The 24986-nt window shown below is 39.5% G+C and overlaps 1 protein-coding gene across 1 annotated transcript; it reads left to right on the top strand.

Moving 5' to 3' along the window:
• The first annotated feature begins 815 nt into the window (after nucleotides 1-815).
• Nucleotides 816-19624, top strand: LOC145010164 (uncharacterized). Its single transcript, XM_078968742.1, is given in 6 exon segments — nucleotides 816-1121; nucleotides 1663-1874; nucleotides 2008-2307; nucleotides 18875-18971; nucleotides 19172-19262; nucleotides 19389-19624. Coding segments are annotated over 6 exon segments (1242 nt in total).
• Nucleotides 19625-24986: the final 5362 nt, after the last annotated feature.

Here is a 24986-nt window from a genome sequence, read left to right on the forward strand (position 1 = left end):
GTTCCATCCTTTAACAGTAGGGGGAAATGAAATTCTGAAAAAATTAAAAATCCCGCCTTCCTATTTTTACTCCTTTCCCTCTTGCCCAAATTATGGACGCCCCTTCCTTCCCCCTCCCAACATTGACTGCTGCCTACTTCTTCCCTCACTTCTACCTACTGGAACCACCATATCTCCCACTCGATGTTGAAATTGTTAGAAAAATCCCTAATTATACTCTCAAGTCTAAATACAGAAAAAATAGAAGATGGTGAAGAAGTAGCAGTAGAGGAAGTGGAGGATGAACAGTCGAAAATGGAAGGAATGGAATCAATAGCGTTGTTACTAGATGGGTCAATCTCGGGTCATTTTGTTCAGCTTCCCGAGTCCGTTTATTACCAGATGGGTCAATCTCGTCTTTTCGTCTCGACTTCATATCTCTCTGTAACGCAACCGATGACCCCCACACCACCATCTGCAAACCCTAAGCTGTCATCAAAGGATATCCGCTCTTCCTCCTTCCCATTTGACTAATTCTTCGTCAGCTCTTGTTGAATTTCTCACACAATCGTTGCTTTTGTTTGATTTCGTTTGATTTTGTCAAATTGCAGGGTTTTTCTGAATCCGTCAACTCCTTCTTTAATCGGCTGATTTTCATCTTGTTTTAACGATTCGTTTACAAAAAGTTTTGTTCTTTTTTTTTGTTAATTTATCTTTAACAGAAAAATGAATCAAAATCAAACTCATTGACTTTTAAATTTGTCTACAAATCGTAGCTTTCGTGACCAGTTTTATTGGTGAGATCGAAGGATTTGTAACTTAGGGTTTTAGTGAAGATGTTGGGCGCTGGATTGCAGCATGGACGTAGTAGTGGTGGAGAGGATAGGTTTTACATGCCGGCGAAAGCGAGAAGGATTCGTCAGCATCAAAAGAACCTCCGTAGAGCTCAAAGTAACGTTACTCCGACCCAATCTATGACATCTTCTGTCAGGGAGGAGCCGGAGAATCAACTCATGAAGCCATCAAATCCGGAGCCGTTGGAATCCTCAGTGGTGGCGGTGCCGGCAACATCATCGTTGTGTAATCTTGAACGGTTTTTGGAAACTGTTACGCCTTCTGTTCCTGTTCAACATCTCTCCAAGGTCTGTACTGATATTAATCTTTTATATTGAAATGAGTTGAATTAATTCAAATTAGTCGTCTCAGTTTATACTTGTATTGCTAATTCGTTATATCATGGAGTAAAGTAACTTATAGGAACATTTGGTTTATTCAATTTGAGTATGCGATAGTCAATTAATCAGATTTTTGATTTATAATTTAGTAGTATAATTTACTTTACATTTTAGCTGTGGTTTTCTCTTTCTCCATTGGCACTACTCCGAAATTCATGTTTGAAAGCAAATGAAGTCAGCTTAAATTATTATTCAGTGAGCCCTGAGGGTGGCCTTTCAGTTTTTATGAGTGAACAGAGTTTGCCTTTGATGTTATATTTCTATTGTTTAATCAAGGATTCCATATTTTGACAATCAAAATATATGTGTTTCTGCTAAAGCACACCATCTTCCAAAAAGAATTAGAGTACAATAAAATGGTTAATGTTCAGTAATCATGTATAAACAGGGGTATTGTAGTTGTGTATTTGATCCAAATAATGATTTTACTTGAACTTTATGGCAGCAGAGAACTATGAGAGGATGGAGGATAAGTGATGTGGAATATCAACCATACTTTGTTCTTGGTGATTTGTGGGAATCTTTCAAGGAGTGGAGTGCTTATGGTGCTGGAGTTCCTTTAATATTGAATGAAGCTAATTGTGTGATCCAATATTATGTGCCTTATTTATCTGGAATTCAAATATATGTAGACCCTTTGAAGTCTTCAATAAATTCCAAGTACTGGAATAGTAAATATCTTCTTTTCTTCCTCTTTCTTGTTTAGGGTTATGTCAGGCTCCTTTTCAACTAGTAGCATCTATTATGCTTCTTTATGAAATTTAAATAATCTAGTTATTATGTTGCTTTGCAGGCAACTAACTGAGGATATTGATGATAACTCATTTACGGATTCAAGTAGTGATGGGAGCAGTGATTATGAACAGGAAAAGGGTTCTTTACATTATCTAAGGGAGAAGAGTAATAATCATCACCCAAAGAATGACATTCTTCACCGAATAGATCATTTGTCAATGAATGATGAGAACAATGTAGTTCAAGAAGACTTTTCTAGTGATGATAGTGATTCTGCCACCACTCAAAGTTGCTTGATATTTGAGTACATGGAACATAGTCAGCCTTTGGGCAGAGAACCTTTGTGTGATAAGATTAGCTTTAAATGTAACAGCCGGATTTTATTAGGTATCTTGTTAGTTGTATTTTGTTGTTTTGTAAGGGCGACTCGGCGAGTTGGAGCTCAGACTCGCCGAGTAGAGACGCGGATTTGGACGCAGGATCGCGCCTAGACTCGACGAGTCCAGGATATGGACTCGGCGAGTCAGCGCTGTGTAATGAAACCCTAATTTCTCGGGTTTGAGACTTATTTAAAGGGCCTAATGGCCGTCTTTTGTGCTCACCATCCCCTTGAGTGAAACCCTAATCGAGTGTGAGCATTGGAGCTAAGTAGGAGGTCATTATTGACCTTGGAGGTGCCATTGTTGCAAGGAAAGGAGAAGAGCTAGCCAAGGGAAAGCAAGAAGGAGCCATTTCTGTGGGTTTTGAGTCCATAGCATCACTTTTGTGGTAATAAATCCGAGTTACTTTCTTGTTGTTATTGCTTATCTAGATTTAGGGTGTGTTGAACCCTTTTATGGCAAGATTTGGTGCTCTTTTGGTCCCTTATGAGGTTGGAACCATAGATCTGGACCCCTAGAGGTCCAGAGTGTCCCTTTACCCAAGCTTTTTTGGGATCAATGGAGGCTTTGGATTGGAATCCTCATGCCTTGGGTCACAAACGCCAATATTGAGTTATAGGGTGTGTTATGAGCACCAAGATAGGAGCTTTACGTGATGAATCAGTCGAGGGAGGCCAGATCTATAGTTTTTGGAAGCAGATCTGACCTTAGAAGCGAGTTGGAGTGGTTGCATGGCATGGACTCGCCGAGTCTGTTCATCCGACTCGGCGAGTAGCTTGAAGATTGCCTTGGGACTGCTCTGCGAGTGGTCCAAATCGAGTCATGGGTAGACTCAGTGAGTCATGGTGAGTTGTAGAGGGATGACGAGTGGACTGAGTCGAACCTGGACTCGCCGAGTTGTCCTTGAGACTCGGCGAGTTGAGTCGGGGTGGCCCCGCGATTCATTCAGGTGAAACTCGTCGAGTAAAGGGGGGGATACTCGACGTGTAGTAAGAGGATTTCAGAGGGTGGTGAAAACGTCTAGACTCGCCGAGTCTCCTTGGTACTCGCCGAGTCCGGTCAGAGTTGACCGTTGACCGTTGACCAGAGTTGACATGTGTTGACTCCTTATAAATAGTCAACCTTAGAGATACAAAGTGTTAATTAGAAGCATATAATGTTATAGGAGGATTAGAGCTCGGAGGATCGAGCACGAGGGATTTCCAGGATTCGTGAGATACCGAGATACGCGAGGTGAGTCTTCTCACTATACTATATTACCTTGAATAGGTAACCTAAGTTATGTGACAGAGTATTGTATGCTATGTATGTTATGTGTTGTACTGCATTATGTCTAAGTGATTTATGTAGTGCATGTTTATCAGAGCTAGAACCTGAGGGTTCATAGAGTTTGGGGTGCACGGACCCACATAGTTATAGCCTCAAGTGGCTAATATGTGTTACATGTGGTATTTTGGGGAACTCACTAAGCCTTGTGCTTACAGTGTTTGATGTTATTGTTTCAGGTACTAGCGACGATCGCTGGAAGGCGCCAGCTTGATCCGTACACACACACACTCGGAGTTTTACATTGTGATCTTGGGATTTTGTATTGACCTATTTTGGATAATTAATATGGTTGTTTGATGAATATTGATGGAATTATGTTTTATAAAAATTGAAAAAATTGTTTTGAAATTTACGGTGTTACAAATTGGTATCAGAGCCTTGGTTTGAGGGATTCGGGTACACCTTCGGGAGTATTTGAACTCAAACTGAGGAATTGGAAAGATATTTTCAAAAGAAAACCAAAATTTTCTAAGAGTAAAATACTTTCTCGAAAAAGAAACAAATTCCAGGAGGAAACGTGTGTACGATCAGTCAGCGCCCGAACGGTGAATTCCCAAAATACCTTTATATTACATGATATTAATATTAGTATGATGTATCTGCATGCTAGAGTAGGCTAGGTATTGCTAATAGGACTAGAGTGGCCTGATTTGTGATGCCCTAGCCTAGGGAGGGGTGAGCTGCTATGAGATGCTGAGAGTGAGTAGGTAGCAGCAAGGGGTTTATGAGAGATCTGTTAGAAAGTGGTTTACGCATGATAGAGTACTTGGGAATTGGGATCCGAAGAAGAAGGTTTGGGGTGTGTACTGAGACGGTGTGGACAGTAGTATTGGGCCCGTGCTACTAAAAGCACCGGGGCAGTACACAGTCCAAATAAGAATCTTGGGATACCAAGAATCAAGGAGGGGTGGATTGTCGGGTGTAAGAGTGTTCGAATGAATTCTAATTTATCGCATGTTGTATTTCAGAGGTTGATCATGGTGAGGACACATCATATGCCGGAGGATGCCGGAGCTAGTGATGAGGAGATTCGACAGATCATTCATGAGGAGGTGGCTGCGGTCATCAGAGCTGAGATACCAGAGATGTTCGGGTCTATTAAGACTGCGCTGATTGAGACATTTAACGAGCGTTATGCCGCTCTTTCTAAGGCTGCTGTTGCAGCGGCTACCGTAGCGATCGCTGCGGCGAGACCCCAGGGGGGTGATGCGTCACTGTTTCGGGAGTTCAGCAACACCAAACCACCAGAGTTTGATGGTACACAGGATCCGGTGGCAGCTATGAGGTGGATATCTGATATGGAGGGGTGCTTCTTCAGTTGCTCATCCCCTGAGCATTTGAAGGTTCGGTTCGCGCTGAACCAGCTTCGCTTGGGAGCGAAGGACAGGTGGAAGTTTGTGACGGCGCATTTCACGCCTACTGAGCTTTTGGTAGTGACCTGGGAGAGGTTCACTACCATGTTCTGAGATGAGTACGTTCCCCAGGTGGAGAGGGAGCGTCTAGCACAGGAGTTTCTGACCCTCAAGCAGGGTACTGAGTTAGTTACTGCGATCACGAGGATGTTTCATGAGAGGGCGATGTTCTGCCCTGAGCACGTGTCCACTGAGCAGGCACGTATGAGCCGCTACGTGAGCATTTTGAGACGGGATATTCAGGAGTTCGCTGCGAACTCTTCGTATCGGACATTTGCTGAGCTTCAGGCAAATGCCCGGAAGAGGGAGATTGAGCTTGAGACTCAAGCCAGGGAGGAGGCGGAGTCTCTAGGGAGGGATCGGCGGCCGGCACAACATCAGCCGACAGCCAAGTGGGCCAGGCCCGCTGATCCCAAACCCGGGAGCCAGAAGGGCCGCACTTGCGGGAAGTGCGGCAAGGGTCACGATGGAGTCTGTCGAGCAGGGTCTTGCTACAAATGTGGCAAGGAGGGGCATATGGCCAAGGACTGCCCCAAGGGGTTTGCAGTGTGTTTTCACTGCAACCAGACCGGACACCGGAAAGCGGAGTGTCCGCTGCTGCATGGAGCGTCTCAGGGATCTGCTCCCGCCGCCATCAGAGCTACAGAGAGTCGGCCCGTGAAGGCCGAAGCACCGAGAGCTCGAGGGAGAGCCTTTCAGCTCACTGCGGAAGAGGTCCGCGCTGCACCCGACGTTGTGGCTGGTACGTTTCCTTTTATATATTTATTTTTGGTGTTGAGATATTATGCTTATATTATGCTATGCATAGGTACCTTCCTTGTGAACTCTGTGCCTGCTTTAGTGTTATTTGACTCGGGTGCGAGTCGGTCTTTTGTATCTTTGGCCTTTAGTCAGCAGATCAGTTTTAGTCGTGAGGCATTGAGTCGGCCTCTTCGGGTTTCTATAGCCGCCGACAGAATGATTTGTGCCACGGAGGTCCTCCGAGGATGTGTGTTAGAGATTTTTAGGGTTGAGTTTCCGATCGATCTGGTTCCTATTGCGATGGGTGATGTCTGTGTCATAGTGGGCATGGACTGGTTGAGCCGATTCGGTGCGGTTATCGACTGCGAGCGTCAGCTGGTAACCGTACGAGATCCTAGTGGGGGAGTTCTTTCGGTATACGGCGAGGGTACATGTTCTGGATCAGCCTTTTGTTCGGCCGCTAGGGCGAGGCAGTGTTTACAGCAGGGCTGTAAGGGTTTTGTGGCGTATGTGATGGATACGCGAGTGATCTCCGAGAGACCGAGTTCAGTGGATGAAGTTCCGGTGGTGCGTGAGTTTCTAGATGTTTTTCCCGAAGAGTTACCAGGTGTGCCTCCCGTGAGGCAAGTGGAGTTCGGTATCGATTTGGTTCCGGGAGCCGCGCCTATCGCTAAGGTGCCTTATCGCCTTGCACCTCCAGAGATGCAAGAGTTATCCTCGCAGCTTCAGGAGCTGCTGGGGAAGGGGTTTATTCGGCCGAGTATCTCGCCATGGGGAGCACCCATTCTATTTGTGAAGAAGAAGGATGGCTCGCATCGAATGTATATTGATTACCGAGAATTGAATAAGCTGACGGTCAAGAACCGTTACCCGTTACCGAGGATCGACGACTTATTCGATCAGTTGCAGGGAGAATCTTGGTTCTCCAAGATCGATTTGAGGTCGGGCTATCATCAGGTGAGAGTGCGGGACGAGGACGTCCAGAAGACAGCATTCAGGACGCGTTATGGGCATTATGAGTTTGTGGTGATGCCTTTTGGGCTCACCAATGCCCCGGCTGTGTTCATGGACCTCATGAACAGGGTATGCAAACCGATGTTGGATCGGTCGGTGATTGTGTTTATCGATGATATTCTGGTATATTCGAGATCTAGAGAGCAACATGAGGAGCATTTCAGGGAGGTTCTTGGAGTTTTGAGATCGGAGAAACTTTATGCAAAGTTTTCCAAGTGCGATTTCTGGTTGCGGGAGGTCCAATTTCTGGGGCACCTCGTTAATCAGAAAGGGATATTGGTCGATCCGGCCAAGGTTGATGCGGTGATGAGGTGGGAGGTGCCAATGTCACCTTCTGAGATCAGGAGCTTCCTTGGGCTGGCAGGGTACTATCGGAGGTTTATCAAGGATTTCTCCAAGATTGCAGTGCCACTCATCAGATTGACCCGGAAGGGTGTTACATTTTTATGGGGTCCCGAGTAGCAGACCTCCTTTGAGACGCTTCGCCAAAGGTTGTGCGAAGCTCCGGTATTAGCTCTTCCGGAAGGGATGGAAGATTTTGTGGTATTCTGTGATGCATCGATTTTAGGGCTGGGAGCGGTGCTGATGCAGAAGGGACATGTGATAGCATATGCATCGAGGCAGTTGAAGCCTCATGAGACGAGATATCCCACACATGATTTAGAGCTGGGGGCAGTGGTGTTCGCTCTCAAGATTTGGCGGCACTACTTGTATGGGGTTCGTTGTACGATATACACGGACCATAAGAGCTTGAAGTACTTGATGGATCAGCCTAACCTAAATATGCGGCAGAGGAGGTGGTTAGATGTAGTCAAGGATTATGATTGTGAGATCTTGTATCACCCGGGCAAGGCTAATGTGGTAGCCGACGCATTGAGTCGCAGGGCGGAGAGTACTCCACTGCGAAATGTATGTTTGAGATTGACCGTGATAGCTCCAGTTTTGGACGCCATTCGTGGGGCACAGACCGAGGCTGTGCATCCGGAAATGCAGAAGAGAGAACGGGTCGTTGGGTTGGTTTCTGAGTTCGTGTCGGATAGTCGAGGGCTTATGACTTTTCAGGGCCGGATTTGGGTACCGTTTGTGGGCGGTACACGTACTACATTGATGGAGGAAGCTCATAGATCGAAATTTTCGATCCATCCCGGGGCTACAAAAATGTATTTGGACTTGAGGAAAGAGTATTGGTGGCCTTGTATGAAGAGGGACGTCGCATGGTTTGTCGAGAGGTGTTTGACCTGTCGAAGGGTGAAGGCCGAGCACCAGAGACCGCATGGCAAGTTGCAGCCATTGGAGGTTCCCGAGTGGAAGTGGGAACAGATCACTATGGATTTCAACACCAAATTGTCGAGGACTGCCAGAGGAGTCGATGCAATTTGGGTGATTATGGATAGGTTGACAAAGAGCGCTCACTTTTTTGCCATCAGTGAGAGTTCTTCGGCGGAGAAGTTGGCGGAGATTTATGTGAGAGAAGTAGTATCTTGGCATGGGGTGCCGATCTCGATTGTTTCGGACCGTGATGTGCACTTCACTTCCCGATTCTGGAAGAAATTTCATGAGGAGTTGGGTACTAAGCTGCATTTTAGTACCGCATACCACCCCCCAAACAGACGGCCAGAGTGAGCGGATGATTCAGACGCTTGAGGACATGCTTCGAGCATGTGTATTGGATTTTGAGGGCAGCTGGGATACGTATTTACCCTTGGCAGAGTTTTCCTACAATAACAGCCATCATTCGAGCATCGGTATGCCGCCCTTTGAGCTGTTGTATGGTAGGAGGTGTAGGACTCCCATTTGTTGGGGAGAGGTTGGGCAGAGAGTGATGGGCAGTACAGAGATCGTGATTCAGACAATAGAGCAGATACAGCAGGTCAGACAGAGGTTATTGACCGCCCAGACCCGACAAAAGAGTTATGCGGATAGACGCCGGTCCGAGCTTGAATTTCAGGTCGGCGACTTCGTTCTCCTGAAGGTTTCTCCTTGGAAAGGGGTGATCCGGTTCAGGAAGAGGGGAAAATTGGGGCCCCGGTTTATAGGTCCATTTCGTGTGATTGCAAGGGTAGGCCGGGTAGCCTATCGGTTGGAGTTGCCAGCAGAGTTGGGGCAGATTCACAAAACTTTTCATGTATCGCAGTTGAGGAAGTGTATAGCCGATGAATCGGCAGTGGTTCCGTTAGAGGATATTCAGGTAGATGCAAGCCTGAATTATGTCGAGAGACCAGTGGCCATCAGGGATCGGAAGATTAAGGTTTTGAGAAACAAGGAGGTACCTCTGGTGTTGGTTTAGTGGCAACATCGGAGGGGATCAGAGATGACCTGGGAGCCAGAGCGTATGATGCAGGAGCAGCACCCGGAGCTGTTTCTAGAGCGAGACTTCGAGGGCGAAGTCTAGTCCAAGTGGGGAAGAGTGTAACAGCCGGATTTTATCAGGTATCTTGTTAGTTGTATTTGTTGGGTTATAAGCATTCTAACACTCCTAAGTGTACATGCAACCCTAAATACCTTGGATCTATGTTTTCTCTATTATACATGCAAATATGAACATCCAAGGTATTATCCTAATCTAGCATACAAAACTATTAATATAACAAGATAGAATACATACCTCTTTGATGTAGAATGTCTTCATTAAGCTTGAGTGCCTAGTGCCCCAAGTGTGACACCTCAAATGGTTCACACAACACCATAAGCACTTGGAATAACTTAGAGAGAAATTAGAACACTTCATGAAATCGTCTAGCCCTCATACACACACATAGTCACGATTTCTAGAGCCATGGGTTTCTTTTATATGGTGGCTATTAGGGTTACACCATGTAACTCATGACTTTACCCATTCCTTATGCTCCATGGATTTTAACCTCCATGGAGTATCCATGGGTCACCCCATGGACTTAGTCCAACATAAGGAATCTTGGATCACAAGCCCACATATATAAGAATGAATGATTTACACAATCAACCCATATATTTAATTAGTCTTCTTTTGATCACTTAATTAATCCTAGATTAATTCTTGATCAATACTAATTAAATAATCTTATTATTCTTATTATTAATATACTAGAACTTATAATATATTAATAACCATAAGTGTCTTATTTCTCTCATTATAGTCTATCCAAGTGCATGATGCCATGCAACCCAAATGGACCATGCCGGGTCGGGTCATGTCTTACCAATTATAGTTATGGACTTAGACATTAATCCAAAAGTCTCCCACTTGGATAAGTCTAAAACTATTATTGCGTATGACTTCAGGAACCAACTGGCAATCGCAGCTCTCAAAAGCTTTTGTCGAACTCTGACCTTGTAGATGAACTCTGATCTTGTCAATGACTTGTCCATTAGATAAGGGATCATATATTCCTCCATTCTAGATATCATATAGACTGAGACATGGATTATAATCATTCTCTCTGTCCATTTTTTGTTTCCCGATTTCCGATTTATGACGACTGACTAATTGAACAAATCAAATCAGTCCTGGCCCGGCCGAGCACTTCCATTTGTCATCAACAAATCATCGAGGGGCCCACAGATATCGCTTTTATCCCGAAGGTAAAAGGAATGGATAAACTTCGACTCATATGGCTTGTTCTACTACTTGTTGAATCATACACAAAGACACGTTTTATAACATCGAGTTACCAATGCGTTTCGTGCAATCAATGTACAACCAACTCATAGTAACAACTCATATCTCTAGGTTTGAAGAATATAAGATATTATCGTCTCATGATCACTCGTGATAAAATCCATGAAGTGATTCCAATGAGCGCGAGTTGAATCCAATACTCAGAACTTATGAGCACTCATGAGTGTTGTAGCCCTTTGTCCAACAACTTAGACCTCTACAAGCCAACCCATGACAGTCTTAATTCATATCTACTTCCAACATATGACCGACTGTGGATGGTTTGAATAACGTAGTCATTCCGGAAGAATAACCTAGTTTATTCGGGAAGTCAAAACATGCAAAGTGAAACACAATAATAATTGAATCCAATATGGTCTCAGAATTTATGAATATAAATAAAACACCTTTTATTTATCACCATATGATTACACATTATTCATTGTACACTGTTTCAGCTATCAACTATATTCTTGAATTTAAAAACAATAGTTGTCCCATGCTCCAAGCATGTACACTATGTTTTTCTAAACACTAGTCATGTCATACACCAAGTATGCATACTATGTTTGTATATGATCTTTACTTTGTGAACTAGATCAATTGAACATAACTTCAATGATTCTCTTTTCACACTCCCAAATCCTTACTGCAAATGCAAGAATTCCAAATTCATGTCATTTACTGAAATATGTTAGATTCTAAACTTATATGCATTGATCCTCTTGTAATGATTATGCACAAAGTCAGAAAGACTTGGCAACAATCATTATAGAGTATTCCAAAGGAGATCAGCTCCTTAGAAACATCCTTCTTGCATTAAGTTTCCTAATCTTAAACAGATTGGAAAAATTCTAACTTTGAAACATTTCCAGATTCCATTTCGACTATCACTTCTGAACAAGAGTTGCCTCCTTACAGATTATGTCAATATGGTCCTTCCAAAATTATCACTATACTTCTAACTGTCCTTGAGCAACTAATCTTTGGTAAACCTTAGATTGTCCTCGACAATTGTTTAATCCTTTTAGTCATATCCAGTTCTAAACCTTTTCCCTTCTTAATGCCCTAGGCATCTGGAAAATTTTAGAAAGGATGAATATAGCACATGTAATCGATCCTATATCCGAAGCATATGGGACACGATTCATGATGTCTCACATAAAGACTAAACCAGTCTTTTGCTATAACATTTCCATTTCTATTTGCCAAGTTCTCATGATTCAGATGATCAAAAGGGATGCCGGAATCATAATCGAATTTTAGAACGCAAATAATGGACCCATATACAGAATTTCCTTATGTTGAGCCATTCCAACATGAAATTCATATATATCCTTGACTAAATGATTAAAACCTCACGATCTAAGCTTATAGATTTGAGATGAAGTATAATTTCCTCTCCCTTAATTATAGCAAAACAACTCTTTCCCAGTTGAAACATTTGTTTTCTATAATTAACATTGCTAGCTTGCAATACTTATCGTAATTATCATGCTCCCACTAACATGATGATTATTAGCATAACACTTATGCTCCCACTAGCTTTGACATGTACTCAGAAATCAGCTGGACTTCTAGAAATCAATACTTTATTGACTTTCTTACCAAAGTTCAGATTTCTGATACTGGATTGTTTTGATAGAACTTTATCAAAATCATACCAACATGATAATTATTAGCATAACACTTATGCTCCCACTAGCTTTGACATGTACTCAGAAATCAGCTGGACTTCTAGAAATCAATACTTTATTGACTTTCTTACCAAAGTTCAGATTTCTGATACTGGATTGTTTTGATAGAACTTTATCAAAATCATACACCTTCCCTTAGATAGCACACTTGTGTGTCTAAACAATTATGAAGAGGGATGCCGTAATCATAATGGTTAGACCTTTTTTTTTTCAGTTCTCACAAGTCCAGGTTAGTGTGCCGGTAAACCACACACGCTCCACTAACGACTTTGAGAATGTAAATATCACAATTGCTATCTAGCTAAAATCTACTTAGTGAAAGTGTTTCCTCACCATCATTTTTCATGAATCGGAGAGAAACCTTATAACACTTAGATTTATATGGTGTATGAGTTCTTATCCATGTGAATTGTCAAAACCATAGTCACAAGACAAGGATAATGACAAAACCAAACTCATATGGACTGAACTCAATCTTAATTTCTTGCCACCTGGTAGCTCAAGGGCCTACCATTGCTTCCAAGTTGTTGTGCAACACATTGAGAACTCTAAGAACTCATATGCAAAGCCAACTTTAACTGGAATGGGCACAGAATATGTCAACACGATAGGTTATAAACCTTAAGTCGTGTGCTAGTGAAGAACTTTAGGTTTTATTCTTGATTAGTTATTGAGACTTTCAAGACCTTTAAGACTCCCACTATCCTCTTGACCTATAAGACTCCCTTGTCAAACATCCAAGAGATAGTGTGGATTCTAATCAAGACAAACACTTCACACAATTGGCCGAAGTTGGTCTTTGTTTTATCCAAAACATCACAACTTACCAATTTCAAATGTACAAGAGTAGAAAACTTTTACTCTTACATTTTTCAAGTGTTTTAAACCTTCTTTAAGATATGTCACTCAAATTACAATCTTGGAGTATGACTCTAAGACTTGTATTGGAACGAAGTATGACTCATCTTCTTGATTTAACCATTTCAACAATTCAAGATCCCTTCTTCTTAGTCATAAGAACGCACTAAGACTTCCTTAGAGAACTAATTTTGATATGGTTTCTTAATCATTAAGATGATCACAAAGCTGATACTAAAGTACTCTCCCATCTTTTCAGATTTGAGAAACTTTTATCCTTCTACCTAATTTGATTCTTCTTATCCGCTCTGCTATGCATTGAAACCTTTTCCATTGTCTCAGAGTTACACTTAAGCTTGTAAGTATAATCATATTTACTGAGCTTTAGTAAACTATGACGAATAGACTTACATCTTTTGTGGTGGACTTAATCACTATGTGCTCGATCCCTTAGTCCATTACTTGACTCACGCATCCATGTGAACAAGTAATTAGTCTTAATTTTTCCAATACTTGAAAGTTCTCATTCATCATGCTATACAACTTGCATGATTCCAAGTCCCGGTCCAATTGAGACTTTGGATGATGAGAATCTTTCCTTATTTGGTAAATTTAGACATTACCACAAATGAAGGAATCAATTTCATATTTCCACTCTTGCTATTAATGGAATTATATAAGCAATAATTTTTCCTCATAAAATCAAAAATTTTCTTTTATTTTAAAACTATGCGGAAAAACTTATCCTTACAATCCATATGAAAACTTGTTGTTATCTATTCCTAAGCAATATCTCATAACTCCTAAGAAGTAGCTCAAGAATCCGATCTTCAAACTACGTGATAGAAATCCATCTACGTGATCAGATTCAGCATATTCTTTCTTTAAGTTTCTTCACTTTTCTTTGATTCTTAAAACATCACCATGTGACCCAGTCACATCATGCATCAAGAATATCAGAATAGAAACTTAACAGAGTTAGAGTAGTGGACTTTACCTGAAGTAGAGTCAACCTTATTGACTTTAACACCCTTAGGTAAATTTGGCAGCTTCGCAACTAATAACCCTTACTTTGGCAATATAAACATATGGACCCTTTGATAATGGTACACGGGACTATCACAGACTTAGCTTTTCTCTTTACCATTTGTTCAACCGAGTTGACTATGGCCGATCCCTTTCCATTGGGAAGAGAATGCTTTTTCTGTATTTCCAGTGTCACCATTGTCAATGTCCATAAAGTTTCAGAAAGTTGATCTTAACAATAGATAAGATCATTAAGGGTCTTGTCATAGTCGATTTCAAAGGTGTCCCAAAGGAACTCACTATGTGACTTAGAAAGTGATTGAACCACCAACTTTCTCAAGACTTTGACACCCAACTCTCCCGGCTTGTCAATATGTGACTACATCTCCAAGATGTGACCACACCAAGACCTTTACTTGCCAATAGGGCTCGAGTGACTTTAAACTTTTAAAGAACTTGTGGGGTAGGGAGAATAATTTGGAGGAGGTGACAGAAGTATGATTTCCATGGGACATCATCTTCATTTAGGAAAGCTTGTTTCAAGAGACTTGGGAAGATCATAAATGTCTAAACTAGACATCTTTTGGGAGATATTCAAGATAGTTGATTTAAAGTCCTTAATATGACACCCAATATGAAATATTAAGGCTAGGACCCAACAGACTATTTTATAGCTTAGAAGAGGTATGCCGTAATCCAAGCTATAAAACAATTTGAAGGTAGGTGAATGACGATTCATCAATTTCCACCAAGATAAACGAAATGTATTATTAGGTTTTAATTGGTTTTGAAACTCCTAGATCTTTTAGGATTCATTGAACTGTTCAATGGCATGTTTCAATCTCGAGTGTGCCCTTCAGGTTTTGTGACTGGGATGCCGAGGATCACAAAACAAGGTGTGAAGTAACCATGCAAATTACTTGGTACCCTTAAGTGTTTACCCCTCAATCGATGTGCCGGTTAACCACACACGCTCCATCAATACTATGATAAACATTAAGTTACCCTTCGCCTACCTTGTTAAATACGAGTTAGTGTGCCGGTTAACCACACACGCTCCACTAACCGACTTAAACAAAGTGCAAAGTGTAATTTCATGGATTAGCAACTTCTTCACATTTTCCTAAGTAACTAACATTGGGTATTTATAAGAGTTTAGTTACTTAGTATATATCATTAATACTTTTAATGAAGGGAGAATTATAGTCATGTCAAACCCGTTCGGCTAACGACCCTCCACCAGTCAAGCAAGCGGTGGGTGAGAGTGGACACCCATTAAGTTGCCATTTTATAGGCAACAACCTTATACCCACCTTATAGACCGGCTTCGTGAATGAGGCGTACTAGCGGTAAGACCGACTTTACTCTTATACATATATATATATATATATATATATATATATATATATATATATATATATATATATTATTAACTTATAATATTATAAAGTATAAGGGTTGAATTTTAACTTTTAAAATTCTAAGGGCTAACTTGGAATTAAAGTATTCAAAAGAAAAAACTTTACAAATTCCAAAACTTGAGGGCAAGTTTTGAAACTATTCAAAACTAATTAATTCCATAACTTATATGTTTAAAGTAGTTTTAATCCAAAAACTCTTCAAGTTCCATAACTTGAGGACAAATTATGGAAGACTTTAAACTAATAAAGAATTAACTTTTTCTTTATTTTATAACTTATGAAATTAATTAAGGTTACATTATTTTTTTATATATATTTATTTAATGAAGAGACTCTTCATTTTTGTAACCTTTGCCAACTTTATGAGTTTTATGAGTCTTTAATGTGACTCTTCATGTAACTTGAGGATAAGTTACACAAACACATTTTATACTCAACTCTTAGATTAAAATGGATTGAAAACAACTATTTCACTCAACTTTTCTATTAATCTAAGAAACTCACAAGAACAAGATAATTCAAATCAAACTTTTTCATGTAATTAGTCTAACCTTTAAACTAATACAAAACATGAATCTATTGACAATTATCTTTGAAAATGGATTAGCATGAACATTACCACATCAAAAACAAGTTTATAAGTTCAAAAACAACTTAGGGTAATGTTCCTAGTCCATTTCTAGCCAAAAACCTCGAAGATATGCTGTCTGGGGTCCAACTCGTCGAGTGCATGAACACAACTCGGCGAGTTGGATGCATTTTGCCTTGGACTCGTCGAGTCCCTTCATAGACCCGGCGAGTCTGCTGGGCTGACAGCATGAAAACTCGATTTTTCAGCTTCTATTGCAGGTATAACAAGAAAACAAGCCTAGGCTCTGATACCACTGTTGGGTTATGAGCATTCTAACACACCTAAGTGTACATGCAACCCTAAATAACTTGGATCTATGTTTTCTCTATTATACATGCAAATATGAACATCCAAGGTATTATCCTAATCTAGCATACAAAACTATTAATATAACAAGATAGAATACATACCTCTTTGATGTAGAATGTCTTCATTAAGCTTGAGTGCCTAGTGCCCCAAGTGTGACACCTCAAATGGTTCACACAACACCATAAGCACTTGGAATAACTTAGAGAGAAATTAGAACACTTCATGAAATCATCAAGCCCTCATACACACACATAGTCACGATTTCTTGAGCCATGGGTTTCTTTTATATGGTGGCTATTAGGGTTACACCATGTAACTCATGACTTTACCCATTCCTTATGCTCCATGGATTTTAACCTCCATGGAGTATCCATGGGTCACCCCATGGACTTAGTCCAACATAAGGAATCTTGGATCACAAGCCCACATATATAAGAATGAATGATTTACACAATCAACCCATATATTTAATTAGTCTTCTTTTGATCACTTAATTAATCCTAGATTAATTCTTGATCAATACTAATTAAATAATCTTATTATTCTTATTATTAATATACTAGAACTTATAATATATTAATAACCATAAGTGTCTTATTTCTCTCATTATAGTCTATCCATGTGCATGATGCCATGTAACCCAAATGGACCATGCCGGGTCGGGTCAAGTCTTACCAATTATAGTTATGGACTTAGACATTAATCCAACAGTATTTTGTTGTTTTGTAAGGGCGACTCTGCGAATTGGAGCTCAGACTCGCCGAGTAGAGACGCGGATTTTGACGCGGGATCGCGCCTGGACTCGACGAGTCCAGGATATGGACTCGGCGAGTCAGCGCTGTGTAATGAAACCCTAATTTCTCAGGTTTGAGACTTATTTAAAGGGCCTAATGGCCGTCTTTAGTGCTCACCATCCCCTTGAGTGAAACCCTAATCGAGTGTGAGCATTGGAGCTAAGTAGGAGGCCATTATTGACCTTGGAGGTGCCATTGTTGCAAGGAAAGGAGAAGAGCTAGCCAAGGGAAAGCAAGAAGGAGCCATTTCTGTGGGTTTTGAGTCCAGAGCATCACTTTTGTGGTAATAAATCCGAGTTACTTTCTTGTTGTTATTGCTTATCTAGATCTAGGGTTTGTTGAACCCTTTTATGGCAAGATTTGGTGCTCTTTTGGTCCCTTATGAGGTTGGAACCATAGATCTGGACCCCTAGAGGTCCAGAGTGTCCCTTTACCCAAGCTTTTTGGGGATCAATGGAGGCTTTGGATTGGAATCCTCATGCCTTGGGTCAAAAACGCCAATATTGAGTTATAGGGTGTGTTATGAGCACCAAGATAGGAGCTTTACGTGATGAATCAGTCGAGGGAGGCCAGATCTATAGTTTTTGGAAGCAGATCTGACCTTAGAAGCGAGTTGGAGTGGTTACATGGCATGGACTCGCCGAGTCTGTTCATCCGACTCGGCGAGTAGCTTGAAGATTGCCTTGGGACTGCTCTGCAAGTGGTCCAAATCGAGTCATGGGTAGACTCAGTGAGCCAGGGTGAGTTGGAGAGGGATGACGAGTGGACTGAGTCGAACCTGGACTCACCGAGTTGTCCTTGAGACTCGGCGAGTTGAGTCGGGGTGGCCCCGCGATTCATTCAGGTGAAACTCGTTGAGTAAAGGGGGGGATACTCGACGTGTAGTAAGAGGATTTCAGAGGGTGGTGAAAACGTCTAGACTCGCCGAGTCTCCTTGGTACTCACCGAGTCCGGTCAGAGTTGACCGTTGACCGTTGACCAGAGTTGACCTGTGTTGACTCCTTATAAATAGTCAACCTTAGAGATACAAAGTGTTAATTAGAAGCATATAATGTTATAGGAGGATTAGAGCTCGGAGGATCGAGCACGAGGGATTTCCAGGATTCGTGAGATACCGAGATACGCGAGGTGAGTCTTCTCACTATACTATATTACCTTGAGTAGGTAACCTAAGTTATGTGACAGAGTATTGTATGCTATGTATGTTATGTGTTGTACTGCATTATTTCTAGGTGAGTTATGTAGTGCATGTTTATCAGAGCTAGAACCTGGGGGTTCACAGAGTTTGGGGTGCACGGACCCACAGAGTTATAGCCTCGAGTGGCTAATATGTGTTATATGTGGTATTTTGGGGAACTCACTAAGCCTTGTGCTTACAGTGTTTGATGTTATTGTTTCAGGTACTAGTGACGATCGCGGGAAGGCGCCGGCTTGATCCGTACACACACACACTCGGAGTTTTACATTGTTATCTTGGGATTTTGTATTGACCTATTTTGGATAATTAATATGGTTGTTTGATGAATATTGATGGAATTATGTTTTATAAAAATTGAAAAATTTGTTTTGAAATTTACGGTGTTACATTAAAAAAAACAAAGAAAGTGGGTTTTATTCTTTATTTATAAATCTTTGGATAATTAGTTTAGTTTTGTTTTCTTGTTGCAACAGATACTTGATCTTGCACAACGTTTCCCTGAATTGAAAAGTCTAAGAAGTTGTGACTTGCTGCCATCTAGTTGGCTTTCTGTCGCTTGGTATGATTGCTAATAAGTACTAGAGTTTGGGAAGGAATGGAATGATTCATTCCATTGCTACAGACCAACCAAATATGATCACAACTCATTCCATTCCTTTGTGATTCCATTCCATTCCATCCAATCAAACAGATTCTTAATATGGTCTTTGCTACTTGCTCTTTCTCACATAATATGCTACTACTAAATGGCCCTTTTTTGATGCTTTTTATCAAGTACCCAATATACAGAATTCCCATGGGGCCCACCTTGAAAGATCTTGATGCTTGTTTTCTAACTTTTCATTCCCTTCACACTCCTACTACAGGTCATTCATATATATCATATAAATCTCCCTGGATTTTTCAGGCTGAGAAACAACCTTTTTTTATAGTTATAAAATTTACGAGTTGCATTACTAATTTATTATTATTGTTTTTTATTTTTGTTTCAGGCAATGAATGTGAGCATCCACCTGTTGTAAGGCATTTCAGTGGGACGGGTGTGGTCTCATTACCAGCATTTGGTCTTGCTTCATACAAATTCAAGGCACCACTATGGGTCCCGAATGAATTGAAAAGACTAGAATGCCCTGATGGACTATTCACTATTCTATATGTGTTTGTTACTTACATAGAAGTACTAGTGTTGAAAAGACTAGAATGCCCTTATCATGTGATGCGTCAATAAATTGATGGATTACACAGAAGCAGGTCTCCTCCACGTAGGAGTAGGTCACCTTCTAGAAGCTGATTCCAGAAGCCCTTTGCAGCGTTCTGATTCCAATGTAAGTTTTTTTTACCTGTGGAATCATTGATTCCGAGTGTTGATATTTTTTTATTGATTACTTTTTATCTTATCTTTTATATATTATTAATTATTATTAACCCTTGGTTGTGGTATAATATGTAGGTTTTGCCTGGACCAATGGGGTTGATGAGTACTAGTCATTTGGAACAAGAAGCTGCAGTACTTGCTTTGTCAACTTAGATGACCATAGCTCCTGCACAAGTTTATGCAGAATTTGAAAAGGTAATTTTTTTTATTTATGAACTTTCAAAGCAACTTTTATTGTTTTACATCACTTGAATTTTAGTGCATTAGGTCGTATAATATGTTGAAATGTTGAACGTTTTATGATGAGATTGTTTAGTTCAAATAAGGGAAGTAGAATAAAGGCTAAATTAATTCATAATGTCTATGAAACCCCTTATACCCTTCTCTTGAACGGTGAAATAAATTATAGAGGCGAGATAGAACAAAGGAGTATGGGGTGGCTGAATTATTCCATTTGGATCCTCATTACACAATAATTTTATGTTTGAAACATATAAAAGTGTGTCTAGCTTTGTATGATCCAGTTGCAGCAAAAGATAAATTATTCAATTTTTTCAGCATCTGTTGTGTCCACATGATACTAAGGAATACAATTCTGTAATTGACTTGGGCATAAACATGTTATTTTGATCAAGAGAAAAAGAAAAATAGCGTAGATAATTAGCAACTTATAAGTAGGTTGGTTGGTGTTATGTGAAAGTGAAAGGGGTAAGTGAAATTTGAGAGTGATTTGTGTTTTTTTAGTTACATTGCATCAGACTCAATTCCAGCTTGGAAATGGTGGTTTGTTTGGTGCTAGTTATATTCAGGTAAAAGATTTCCCATCTCTTATATTCATGTTTGGTTTTAATGTTTGGCTTATTACATTACTTTTGTCTCCTTTGTTGTATTGATGAGGCTTGAGCATGCTGGGCTGTTAATGTTCCTATTTGTTTTCATTTATGCAGGTAACAATCTTGTTGAAAGGACTTATGAATCAGATATTAATGGTACCAAGTTTAACACTCGAATCCATACGATTAGATGTTAATGGTAACAAGTTTAACACATGTGTCTTTGTTATACATACAAATTAAACGCAATGGATTGTATTTTTTGTATATGGTATTTTATTTTATATTATGCAATGGATTGTATTTTCTGTATTTGGTATTTTATTTCTATTATGAGAGATTAAATGCAAATTTAATTTATAAATTAATAAATATATAAATATATATTTTTTTTTAAAAAAAAATTAAAATTACGATACGCAAAAATGTGTGTCGTCTTCATTTATGACATGGTCTTTCTTGACTGGTACTTCCTTGATATGCATTGCGTGTCATAAACACGCGCGTCATAAGCTTACGACACGCAAATGCGTGTCGTCTTCCTTTATGACAGGGCCTTTCTTGATACGCATTGCGTGTCATAACCGCACGTCGTAAATGCGCGTCGTAAATGCGCATCGTCTATAGACGACGCGCAAAAGCGCGTCATCTCTCTTTATGATAGGGCCTTCCTTGACGCGCATTTGCGCGTCGTCTGAGCGTTTTACGACGCGCAATGAGCGTCGTAAAAGGCCTTTTTTCTAGTAGTGAGAAAGGGTGGGAAAAGTCGCCTATAGATTGGAATTACCCTCTTCCTCAAAGATCCATAATGTATTTCATGTGTCCCTATTGAAGAAGAAACTGGGAGATCACAACTTTGTAAGTGGCTAACCCCCTGTATCTGACAAGGGGTAATTTATGGTTCTGCCCTTAAAGATTTTGGATAAAAGAATGGTGAAGAAAAAGAATAAGATTAGCTCGGAAGTTCTAGTCCAATGGACTAACACAGAGATTGAAGATAGCACTTGGGAGGATTACAATGATCTACAAAGATGATTCCCAGAATTTGATGTATGGGCCAACTATAATCCTTGAGGTCAAGGATTGTTTGGAAGCGGAGGGTATTATTATGGGTCTTTTTGAGTCCTTTGCTTTATTTTGTTTCCGTTTTTATTTTTGCATCATAAGCTAAACTCTTGGGCTTCAGTTTCTTTTCTGTTATGAGTCCTTTGGTTGGTCTCTCTCACCTGGTATATATGTACGACTCATGAATAATTTTATGAACTTCTACTATTTCATCAGGGTTGCCCTATGAAAGTCTTATATAAGCCCTAATTCCATTGTTGAGCTTAACATTTTCGTTTCGTACAGAGGAGGAGAAGCCGGTATTCCGGTGGTCTTTGTGAGGAGGACAGATGGTGGTGCTCGATAGGCTTCCGGAGGAGTAGAGATGGCAAAAAAAACCCGTACCAACAGCTACCCAAAACCCTATGAGTTAACCGGGTAAATCCCTGAGTTGACTGAGGATGGGGACGAGGATGGATATTATCTGAATATAAAAAGCGGGGATGGGGATGGGGATGGTTTTAAACGTCGAGTACCTATACCCGTACCCGAAACCGGCCCCGATGGGTACCCGATATATATATATATATATATATATATATATATATATATATATATATATATATATATATATATATATATATATATATATATATATATATATATATATATATATATATAGTATTATTTACGTTTTTATTTTTAATAATGCATAAGCAAATGTTCATTAGATAAAAATAAGGTTTTCTAACAATCAAACGTATAGTTTTGGGAAGACATTTTATGTTTTTTTTTTTTTTTTTTTTTTTTTTTTTTGCAAATAATGATTTAATTTCTAACATTGAATGTTATTGTTCGTGTTTGAAGACATTCAGTGATTATAATGTTTTATATTAGTTCTATTAGTTTTTGTTTTGTTGATTAATATATAATTATGAGTTATTTTTCATAAAAGTTCAAAACTTTTTAACGGGGAAAAATCTCCGATTACCCATTGGGGATCCCTGATACCCATTAGGGATGGGGATGGGGATAGATTTTTAATCCCCGATAGAGATGGGGTCGGGTACGGGGATGAGGATGAGGATTCGGGTATGGGGATGGGCAAAACGAAACCCGGTATACCCGTACCCATTGTCATCCCTATGGAGGAGGAGGAGTGATGGCTTTGAGAATGGAGGTAAGGATGAAAGGATGAGTGTTCTAAACGAGGACAAAAATCATTTCGCGCCCATTTCACACAAAAAAGGAAATGAAATTTAATTTTTGTTCAAAAAGTTTAAGATTTTTTTGTTTTTTCAGCTTTAACTTTTGTTCTAAACTAAATACTTTTAAGATTCATCCTTATCTATTTTTTTTTAGAGTAAATTAGTGAAATCGTCCCTATGGTTTGAATAAAATTATGTGTTTGGTTCCTAACATTAGTTTTGCACTTGGACTATCCTTATGATTTGTTTGTGTTTCGTTTTTGGTCCTTGATCAACTTAAATGACTATACTACCCTTAGTCAATGTTTTTATGTATTTTTATAATTGTTAACATTAATATATTTCTTTTAATGTAATAAGATTAACTAGGATACAACCTCTTTAAGCTAATGTACAACTACACATATACTAACTGTTCAAAATGCACCTGTGAAATCCATAACCACTGTTTATATGTTATAAATTTTACAATTTTTTTGCAGTCGAAGATAAACAATAATGTTTGCAGTAGCTCATGTGCATTTAAACAAGTAAAACAATGAATTTTTTTTATCATAAAAGGTGCTCTGTATCTAACCAACCCTGTGCTCTGCTTACACTGTTGAAGGATTTCAGGGGAACACCATTTCTCCAACACTTCAGTCTCTCCCTGTAAATAGTCACTACTCACTCGTATTTATCATTAGATAATTAATAAAGCCAAAAACTAGACATCATAAAAAGAGGTTTTGATGCAAAAAATACAAATATATGGAACACATTAATAGAAAAGAAGTATCAATAAGCAGAAAAGGTAAGGAACAGAACGGCAATGTAAGTCAAAAAAAACAAAAAGATTGTCATTGAGGCAATACATCAAACACATTAGATGCAATTACAAACCATCAAAGAACTGTCACTACAGAGCTAGAAAGAAAGGCTGAAATTTCTCAAAAGTTGTAATATGAAACAGTGTAGTAGCACTTCAAGAAACGAAGATCAACTCAACAACTAACACTCTATGTTAATTACTTTGATGTACTTCAAAAATAGAGTTACAGATAGACTATAATAAGGGGAAATGAAAGTAGAGAGTCATATACTGCATACCTCATGTATATTTCCAATAGGTATAATCACCTGCAAAATGGCAACACAAAGTTAATTAGGTTAATGTGATGAAACTTAGACTAATCAACATTCAACTGGTTGGGGAATACACTAGATTGGAAGCAGATATGACAGGCTGAAATATACAAAAGTGACATCTCCATTGCACATATATTCTTTGATAATTTCTTAAATCAGATCAGTTTTAGTTTACGTGAAGTTAAAGTTTACGAAATTTGCCTCTTCTGGTAGAAGATCAAACATCATATGCCTAAAATGCAATTCATTGGTCATCAAGCAATTGTAATATATATAAAGTAAAATAGTACCTGGAAGATTTATGGAGTGTTTTCTCTTGTTCTAATATGGAGATATCATGAGAAAAAAGCAATGATTTTACAACATCCTTAGTTAACAACTTTAAGAAGCGACAAAATTCCGATTACAGGGTATTAGGGCAAAAGGCGGTGATGGTTTTCGTTTGGTACAGAGGAGGAGAAGCCGGTATTCCGGTGGCCATTGTGAGGAGGGCAGATGGTGGTGCGCGGTAGTCTTCTGGAGGAGGATACGGAGTGATGGCTTTGAGAATGGTGTAGGTTTTCGCGCCCATCTGATTTCACCAAAAAAAAATTTATTTTTTTAAGTGTATTTTTCTAAAGTTACGATTTTTATTCCGGATTGAACTTTTGTTCTAAACTAAATACTTTTAACTATTCATCCTTACATTTTTTTTTTTTTTGAAAAAACTTCAAAAATGATTCCGATGGTTTTCGAAAATATCAAACTTAGTCCCTAAGTTCAAAAAACCTTACAGCTGGTCCCTGTGGTTTCAAAACTTTTAATGTTTAATCCCTCCGTCGACTTTCTACCGTTAAGTAAGGGGCATTTTCGTCATTTCAATATCCAGAGACCATTTATGAAGGTTTTCTATTATTTTAAATAAAAAGAAAACTAAAAAATAATTATTTTAATATATAATTCTCTCTCTCTCTCTCTCTCTCTCTCTCGTTTATGCCAGAAACGAAAAGCATCAACTTCATC

Source organism: Lactuca saligna, chromosome 1 (genome assembly GCF_052625555.1).
Source record: "Lactuca saligna cultivar CGN05327 chromosome 1, ASM5262555v1, whole genome shotgun sequence".
NCBI lineage: Eukaryota > Viridiplantae > Streptophyta > Magnoliopsida > Asterales > Asteraceae > Lactuca > Lactuca saligna.